Here is a 9,560-nt window from a genome sequence, read left to right as displayed (position 1 = left end):
TTCGAGGCAGATCGTCTATGTGGCCGACACGAACAGACGACACTGCCATCATTGCCCGAAGTTACCGTGCCAGAGTGCCACAACTAATTTACATTTTCCAGTGTTTGTTTCTGGTTATTACTGTTTTTTTCATGGTTTTTTTATTAACACTATTGCCATTACAAAGTTACCAGGCACATTTTTGTTTGTTGGCATGTTCCTCTATTTACTTTGTATTATGTATTTTCTGTGAACAGCGAGTGGATGCTAATTGCCCAATATTTTTCTCAAGAACCATCAGTACAAATAAGAAAAGTTGAATGTAAACATTTGTTCACAGCATGGAACCATAAAATTAGTCAAATTATACAATATGTTTTTCATTTGCATTGTGGATTAATAAGCCCACGTTGTCCTGGCATTTTGAATTTTTCATTGCAGAAAATAATTCAACATTAAAATCATTTCATTCATTCAAATCCTTGTGACAATATTTCTGAGTGATCCTATTGATTGAAACACACCAATCACAATGAGGAAAACAACACAAATAACTGTCTAAGTTTACTTTATTTTCAAGAAAGATGCCAATAAAACCATACAAAAAGTTACTCAAAAGTCAACAGCAGTACTGCACAGATAAGTTCCATCATCCTTTCTTCTGAAAAACACAAATATAAGCATGAACTAAAGCAATTTTCAGATAATGGGTGTCAAGTTTTACCCATTTTGCAGTTTCTGTTCCTTCACATGAGTCTGAAACATTTTGTTCTATTTCATCAGAGGGAAACTGACGGATTCTGGACTTTTGTCCCGTCATTTCCTCCACTAAGAAATCCACCATGGTGCCACTGGTCAGAATAACAGCTCTTCCTCCAGGTTTTACAACTCTGCAACAAAAAAGAGAGAAGAACATGAAGAAGTTCAAAGACTATTCAAACTCAGTTCACTTTGTTTTATTTGCCATTCGTGCAAAAGATGAGTGAAAAGATACATAGTTCACAAAGAAAAAAAAACCTTCATTACACAAGTATTCACATTATTTTCAAATATTGGAATCTTTGCTAGTATGATACTTCCTACACACAAATCCTAAAAATGGTATGATTCAATACTGTTTATTGAGATTTGCTAACTCTTGATATGTAAATTTGATAACTCTTGATACATATATATGATAACCATTAATATGTAAAATACATGTTTTATGCATCCTTTGGGTTCATTTGCCAATGCTCATAAAAACTATTGAAAGTGAAAATTCATGTAAACGATAACCCTGACAACAAGTTTGACAGGCTTTCTCTGTTTACTACTAAATGCAAGTTTCCAAAGTGATTTCAATGCACACCAACCTGCCTATTTCTTTCTGCATTGCTGGATAGAGTACTTTCACGTCTTCAACTGTACTGTGATTAAGACCAAATGGAATGTCACTGACAACACAGTCCACGCATGCATCTTTGAGTGGCAAAGCTGAAGAAAGAGAATTATTTTGACAGCTTAGATACATCACTTGAAAGGGAAGAAATAAATATGTTGGTATCATTTATTACAACTTGTCCAGGGTAATGCTTGGGCAATTACCTTCCTGGCTTATCCATAGCTTTGGATCTTTGTATAGCTACGTACCTGTGACAATCAAAAGATAACTAAAACTCTATTGAAGGAATTGTCAGGAACACAGGTGGAATTTTCAAAGGTTATGACTCAAGAAATATACTGTTATTTGTAATGTTCATGTATTTATCATATTAAAATCAATTTGTGATCATTGCCTTTTGTAACTAATAAACACTTGATAATCTAGCTTCTGACAAACATATGCACAGATTTATTTTTGCCATGCATGGCAATGTTTCCTTTTAAAGATATGAAAATATAATATATAGAAATGGCTGTTCTATTCACAACAAGAATTTGTTAGAAAAGATAAACTGTCTTTAGCTACCGTTCTGTTCTGGGCTTTCTTGAGATCCATTCTTTATGTCAAACACATCAGAACACACAAAATAACAATGGTGATCGTAACTATAATGATAATTATGATTGATTGTGACATTCACATCTTGAAATGGAAGGGCAACATACCTTTAACATCTGAATGAAGCAGCTGTATTTTCCCCTCCATATTTGCATGCTTTATGTTGAATTTTGCAAATTTCAACTGGCCAAAGTGGTTGTCACCTCCTACACATGTAAGATTCTGTGATAGAGATTGAAGAGGCACAGATTACATACATCCTTATTTTATTACAGTTTTCAAATATGAGACACCACACCATTTGATTTCATTTTCCAAAGACTTGTCCTCACATTGAGTTTTCCACTTTCGACCTACAGGGGGGTGAGCTAATCAACTGGCTAAAGCTTATGGGCTGGTAGTTTTTATGGCTGGCCTAGACGTGTTTGCTTCAACAAGCAAAACAGAAAAGTTAATTATTCAGCTGGTCACTAAAATGTTGACAAGTAAGTTTGTGAAAACTGAAGCTGGGCAAGTGATCTTTGTTACCAACTATCTGTGAGTTGGTGGATCTACAGAGCACGTCTCCAACCTTGATTTGGGAATGCAATAAATGTTGTTTTTTGGGCATTGAATAAAGAATAGGGATATTGTCTCATGAAATAACATATGAAATAACAAGCAAGTTGTTTGACAAAAGGGTTATTTCCATGACATCTATAGTTTCATAATTTGAACAAAATATGAATGAGATCATTCTGTGGGCCTCTATGTATGAAACCAATTGTCAAAAATTTGGACCAAAGGTTTTTTTGTGAAACTGCACAATGTTACACTGATAGACAGCAGACAAAACGGACAAACATTGACCAATTCCGCAAGATTGCCATCAATAAGGTTGGTGAGAAGTTGCTATTTTCATTATAAACGGCATTACATTGACTTTTCTGTTCAAAGTTGATGTTGACAAAACACTGTATACCTTCCATGACATTGATGCTTCAAGAAGGATGGTTCCTGTACCACACATGGGATCCAGTACAATATCACCTTCCTTGATGTCTGCTAAATTACACATACACCAAGCAATGGTTGACCTGATTCCAATCTTTTTGATGTAATGTCTTCTAGACAGTGTCTCTGCCGTCACTGGCAATCCTATCAGCATGTATTCATCACTGACATGGACTGAGACCTGGAATACAAACGAATTCAATATTAATGAGAGCGTCTTTGGCCGAAGACATTTCTCTTCAGACTAAGTGAGCTAATCTGAGAAAATATTCACTGAGAAATTTCCATTTGCTGATGTGTCCTGCATGGTATGGGCAAGCGAGGCCCATAGAAATTGTTTTTGTCGGCATAACTACCGGTATGCCTACTTGCCGAAATGAAACTGCTGAGTGCAAGAGGAGTAGGCAACACTGGATAGCAAAAGGTGCGGCCAATGAGGAGCTGCGCTAGCCATACTTGATAGCCTCATAGTTTACAGAAAGCCTAAACATATGAACTAAGGGAAGGAGACGAGCAAGCTGAGTAACAGAAATAGTTAGTTTTCAAGATGCAAAATGGGCAGTTGGTGGACACATTCAATATTAATGAAGTGAAGAATCAAATAATATAACAAAGCAATTTTTAATCATAACATCATTATTTGATCGTGCATGAATCTATAAAAAATACCTTAGTGAAATAGTCCACTTCTTGAAAAACATTTGTGATTAAAAATAATAACCTACCTCAAGTTGGGGCTTGCGGAGTTCAATTGTCCATCCATATTTTTGAGCCAATACGGTACCCATATTGATGGCAAACTCCTGGAATTGATAACAAAATAATCATAAAAAAATTCCTGAACTTGACAAGAAGCATAACTATAATTATCCAGGTACAAAAATTATTTTTCTCTACAGCATCCTGCACATAATCTATTTATTAGTTGCCTGTAGTCTTTCAATGTGTTTAAAAATATGTCAAGTAATCTCAACAACCTATACAAAATGGACCTTAATTTTCACAAATATAACATTTTTCTAACAAAAGCGAGTTACTAATGATAGACAATATCACAATACCTGTGGTGAATGGTAATTTTTAAGTTTTCCAGTACACTTGCATGAAATTCTAAACTTTATCTTCTCATCATCATCAGCAACTTTCTCAGATTCCGATGGGATTGAGACATTTTCCACGCAGTCCCTGACAACACTATCATCAACTACGTTCCCATCTTTCTCTGCATCATCTGTTTTGAGTTTTTTCATCAACGGTGGACCACATGTCTCATTAGTTTCTGTCCTATCACACATTGCAATTCCATCTTCTACTTTGTCACTGTCACATGATTGCATGAGATCACATGATTTGCCGCTGTCCTCTGCACTGTTGCATAATTCGTCACCTTCTCCATCTTTATTCAAAGGTCTATCACTCTGAGTTGCACTTATGTCCATTGCTGACACAGCGCAATGCTTTGGAATCTCATCAGTTTCCTTTTGTTTTTGAAATTCTTTCCATTTTCTCAATCCCTCTTCCCAAGTGCTTATTTCTTCAGTTATTTTCCTTATCATCTTTCTACTTTTTCCTGAGGATGAAAACCATATAATTTAAATGATGCAAACGGGTGTTAGTACTTAAAGGGTGGGGGGTCTTCGGGACTTTGCTCAATGGTTGCAAGGGACCGTACGACCACTGTATTTAGGGTACATTGGCAATTGATGAAAGTTAAAACATGTTTGTTTACAATAAATATCGTGAAATTTAATTGTTGCAGCTATGTTGACATAATGCATCTATATCATGCATGAAATATATTGTTTGTAAACAAGAAAGTCATAATTGCTTACTCCAGGATTTGACTTTACCATTGTATAGAGTTGGCAGTATGCAATCTACTTTCCAGGAATGAGAAGTCAACCAGTTCAGAGCTAAGCCAGTCGAGAAATTTGCTTGTTGCGAGCTCGACCAGTCCAAATAGTATGTTCATACAGGCGCTCCATGTGGTGTATTGTAATTTAGCTTTACAACTACGATTTTACTTATGTTGATAAAGAATTTTTTATTTCACAAGAATGCCAATGCAATCAATATGCTACCCCTACACTTGTGAAAGTGCCCAAATACTCCTGGTCGACCTCCTCGAGTGGACGAGATCATCAATGCAAGCACTGGTTGAGCTCACAACTGGCTGACATCTCTGGATACCCTTTCTGGAGGTTGTGCCTGTGATTCCCCTCTCAGCCACAGGACTGATGCAAACACCATCACATAGTTGTTTTTCTCATTCGTCTTTAGTCACTAAATTTCAATATGGAATGATAAGATTCATTGAGTTTTTCTTGCCTTGCAAAACTCTCTCATAGAATAAAAATTGTTGTACCAAGTATTGAATTTTAACCCGCCAAGATTCCCTGGCACAAACTCTGTAGGTTCGAAATCATTACCATATGAAAAGATACCTTACTTGAAGTGTGAACTGACTGTCAATCGGTGATTGCTCTATAAATATCACGGGTGATGTCATATTCGCAAACATTGTTATCTTTTGTCCTGCTTGATCGGTAGTTTATTTACTCTCTGTGGCGTCATAATTCAGTAAGGCATAAATTTCCCGCGTTCAGAGGATTAGTTTAAATACATGGTTTGTGCCGGCCAATCTTCTCATGATTGACTAACGTTCAACTTTGTGCAAGTCAAATAGTAAGGTTACCTTTTGCATAGGGAAATCTGACTTGTGGTTTGAAATCAATACTGATCATTAATCGTTCTGCAGACTTCAATGATTTCAGTTTATCAACATCTGAATCTGATGTGAAGAAAACTTTGCCATCCATGCACTTCATCTGAAAGAATGAAAATATTCACAAACTATCACATATTGTGACATTTAGCAAAAAGTTTAAGTTGATTCGTTGATTTCATGGGAATTTACAGTTTATAAATTGTGCACACTTTCCTGATTTGGAATAAACAAATATAATATGCCATACATGTATTGATGTGGTACTTAAAATACTGTGCATTCCATCAGATTATCATTGAGATGAGATATTGGTGGGACGACTGAAGATTGGTGGACTCACCTTTGGTTGCGAACTAAAATGATTTTCATAGGGTACTCTAAATAAAAGTATGGTATGAGTGAAGTCCCAAGGTTACTTACAATTAAGTCTTGCTAAACAGAAGTTCAACTTTGTACTTGTGATGTACGAGGCATGTTTTGATTCTAAAGGGTTTTGTCTCTTGGAGGTTAACCATAGCACGGTAGCTCGAAAATGCACGTAAAATGCATAATAGCTCATCAGGAAAACCCAAAACCATTGGAGGTCTTGGTGGTAATAGCGAGAAGTGAGAAATTAACTCTCTCAACGAGGACGGACACAGTACGGACCTAACTAGTACTGCCACGAAATGAAGCTCGCGGTACCTGCGGTACTCACGTTTTCAACTTGCAGTTTATCTCTTATCTCATCAGCAAGAAACTGTTCAAGACCCCGTCCTGTTGTTGCAAAGTACGATACCATTGCGTTATGATGTTCAGTACACATTGACAAGTTTCCCGTGCAGTAAGAGGAGCAGGAGATCGCGTGGAGAATGGCTGTGGGTCATAGGTCACCAACACGTTGACCTAACCTTCCTCTATGACGTCACTGTAAAATCCCGCCCACGCAGTGAGGAAAAAGCTGATCAAAAGTAGATCAAAATTTGCAAACTTCAGCTTTGTATTTCGCATACTTGGTATGCTATGAAAAATAAAAAAAAAATTAATTGAACAACTTTAGGAATATTTAAGCTGTAAACAATTAAATTTCAAGTATGTTTTATAATTAGCTGTGGGTCCATAAGCTTATGTGTGGTGTTTTCGGACGGGATTTCTGCCTTTTACGGGCTGGTTTTGACTTTTACGTTTTTAACCCCGCCACCACTATGGCTCGGGGACAGATATTCGGACTCCCAAATTTCTACAACTCTTTTCTGATGAACTACTCATTTTAAAGAAAGAAAAATGTTCACTTTTTAGTTTTTCGAAAATCCAAGGATGCATGGCAGGCAGTTTTAATTTCAAATATCGAGAAATATATGGTAATTTGTTTCTTTAATACCAAAAATTTGGATGATGACCCCGATTTTTATTGTTGATTTGATACGAGAATATTGGAAGTTTCATTTGAGAAATTTTGAGCAAAAGTTTAAGTCTTTCACTTCTCAGGGGGTCACTCAAAAAACTGAAAGCTACAAGGGGTGTTGCTCAATATTTAGTTCAAAGTAAATTGATACACCTCTCAGATTGCACCATTGCACACATCAATTTCTAAAAATTATCGATGCGAGAGGGAGGACAGCCCCTCTCGTGCTCTCCCCTTTGGGTTTTCTAACAGTTTTACTAAGTGAAAAAATAGAAAACACGTCCCAGATTGCACCAGACTGCACCATTACACACATTGATTTTTCAAAATTTTCCAAGCAAGAACGGGGACTGCCCCCTTGACGGCCTGACCTCTCGCCTCTTCTCACCCCTGTACTTTCGAATTTTGCCCTGTCAGATATCCTAGTGAAAACCCTGTCATGATACCCATCCAAATTAAACAATACTGTATGTGGTTGTATACTGATTATGACCTGATATAAAATTATGACTTTGAATATAATGTCTTTGGTTTCACCTTTTTCAACCGTCATGAGATAACAGATAATAATCTATCAGGGGTTAACCAAAGGTCTTTACTATTGCTGTATTTTTGTAAATTTTACAAATCCATGTATTGATATTTAACTTTTCTAAGGGGGTCAGTCATCATTTCTGGGTTACTCAAATATTCATCATAATTGGCAAGGTACTTGAAATTTCGGAGTTTTCAACGAAATTCCTCAGACCCCCTCCCCCGGGCCGTAAATACTCCCTTAGTTTTCAACGAAATTCCTCGGAACCCCCCCCCCGGCCGTAAAGACCCCCTTAGTTCCGCTTCTTGCGACCAGGCTTTCATTCTACTACCATTATCTTGCACTCAACCCGATTCCCATATACCCAGTTTTCAAGATTTTATCGTATAGGCCTAACTACAGATTCTGCGCTTGGCGCCTAGCAAAAGCTATTCAACTTCGCGATGGAATCACTATTCGAAAACGTAAATGTTACTTACGGGTGGACCATTGATATCGGGAGGGGGCGTGGAAGATTGACTGGGGAGCATTATTTTTACCGTGGGTCACTTGGAATTATTTTTATTTTTCATATGTGCAAATTCTGACAACTCCCACCCCCCACTTTCCCCCTCGAGGAATCTTTTTTTCTCTTGCGCGACTAAATGCCAATATTCCCTGCTTATTTTATTAAGATGTTTGGCTTTTCATTACATGGCGAGGGCGAATAAGAAAAAAAATGTATGTCAGCTCAAAGTTGACATGTAACCAAAGGCGTACAGTACCTGCTTCAGGATGCTGGAAAGTTGGAAAGAAATAACAGCAACCAGTACTGTAGCAATTATTGGTGGAGGACTTTAAAGAAATTATTGTGGACTCACTCTGCAAGAAAACTCCTACCACTGTTTAGTGATCAATGAGTGATCAAGTTTATTCTGGGCAGTAGGCTACAATCATTCGGATAAAAAACTAAGCATGAACACGATTGGAACTGCTTTGGGATAATTGGATGGTGAAGTAATGTCTTTAAAATCTGCAAATGTCAGCTCATCTGCTTTTCTTTTTACGTTACACACTTGTTTTTATAAGTAATTTGTAATATTGAGACATTCAGCTATAGGGCATCTAACATTTTTGAGAAATTTGAAAAATATGAAGATCCAATTATCCCAAATTAGTTCCAATCGTGTTGCAGTTGAAAGACTGCATATGATGACGAATTTACTGTTCGAAGAGGCACATTTAATCCGATTACTTTCTGGAGGCTAGGAGCTACGGGGTGTCCATCCCCTGATATAGAAAATTTCGGATACTACACATCAAAATAAAGTCATTTAGTGAACATTTTGGACTGTTTTAACACATGCAGTTTTCCTACGAAGACAAAATTATATTAGACACAAAATGATTTCCTATTATTACCTTGCCAACAGAGACAGGTGAATATCCCAATAGGAAAAAATTCTATTTGAAGCAGCTTAAATTAGGAAACCTTTTCAGCACCATAATGCCGAGAAATTCGAATGAAGCTTCTGTATATGTATATAATGCATAAGTGCTTGAGATTTTTAAAAAATTCAAATGTATATGTGAGACATACAGAGGCTCAAATTCAGGGTTTGGCTAGCCTACGGGTATTCATTTTGGAGTGCAGCTCTAGTCCGGGGATTAAATAGGTTTATCCAGCCTGCAACATGGTTTGAAAGACAAAATCAATCAGTAAACAAGCATATGAAGACATTTGCTGATAAGTAAGCAAATGCTTGACCATTGTCAAGTTACATTTCAAATGCTATGCTTAAAGTTGCTCGAAATTTAAAACGAGGGGTTCTGGTAACATGCCATGTTGGAGGTAGGTGCTCGTACCACAGAATCTTTTGTTGACAAGTCTAAATCAACCTTGTAGATAATTGTAAAGAACAGAGACTCTCCAAAAGTCTTTTGGAGGGTCTATGTAAAGAACAGGAAGGACATTAGA

The 9,560-nt window shown here is 36.9% G+C and overlaps 1 protein-coding gene across 2 annotated transcripts; it reads right to left on the bottom strand.

The window, feature by feature from the left end:
- Nucleotides 1–530: 530 nt before the first annotated feature.
- Nucleotides 531–6,557, bottom strand: LOC139150215 (THUMP domain-containing protein 2-like). 2 transcript variants are annotated; one of them, XM_070722441.1, is made up of 8 exons: nucleotides 6,382–6,557; nucleotides 5,652–5,784; nucleotides 4,018–4,526; nucleotides 3,682–3,759; nucleotides 2,925–3,137; nucleotides 2,071–2,185; nucleotides 1,335–1,455; nucleotides 531–869 (listed from the first exon to the last, which is right to left on the bottom strand). In XM_070722441.1, the coding sequence occupies exons 1-8, from the start codon at nucleotides 6,487–6,489 to the stop codon at nucleotides 629–631; spliced, it is 1,518 nt and encodes a 505-aa protein (XP_070578542.1). In that variant the 5' UTR covers nucleotides 6,490–6,557; the 3' UTR covers nucleotides 531–628. The 2 variants fall into 2 exon arrangements, with proteins under 2 accessions (XP_070578542.1, XP_070578543.1); XM_070722442.1 differs by lacking the exon at nucleotides 5,652–5,784 and having other exon boundaries at nucleotides 6,382–6,515.
- Nucleotides 6,558–9,560: the final 3,003 nt, after the last annotated feature.

Source organism: Ptychodera flava, chromosome 14 (genome assembly GCF_041260155.1).
Source record: "Ptychodera flava strain L36383 chromosome 14, AS_Pfla_20210202, whole genome shotgun sequence".
In the NCBI taxonomy this organism is placed as follows: domain Eukaryota; kingdom Metazoa; phylum Hemichordata; class Enteropneusta; family Ptychoderidae; genus Ptychodera; species Ptychodera flava.
Note: the sequence above shows the minus strand (reverse complement) of the source record. Positions and strands in the feature narration are given on the sequence as shown.

Excerpts from the sequence above, each read along its gene's own strand:
- LOC139150215 (XM_070722441.1), bottom strand. The coding sequence starts at position 6,489 with ATGTGTACTGAACATCATAACGCAATGGTATCGTACTTTGCAACAACA. Across the intron at positions 3,760-4,017 it reads AAAATTACCATTCACCACAG|GAGTTTGCCATCAATATGGG; the intron begins GTATTGTGATAT and ends TATCAATTCCAG. Across the intron at positions 2,186-2,924 it reads AAGCATCAATGTCATGGAAG|AATCTTACATGTGTAGGAGG; the intron begins GTATACAGTGTT and ends TCTCTATCACAG.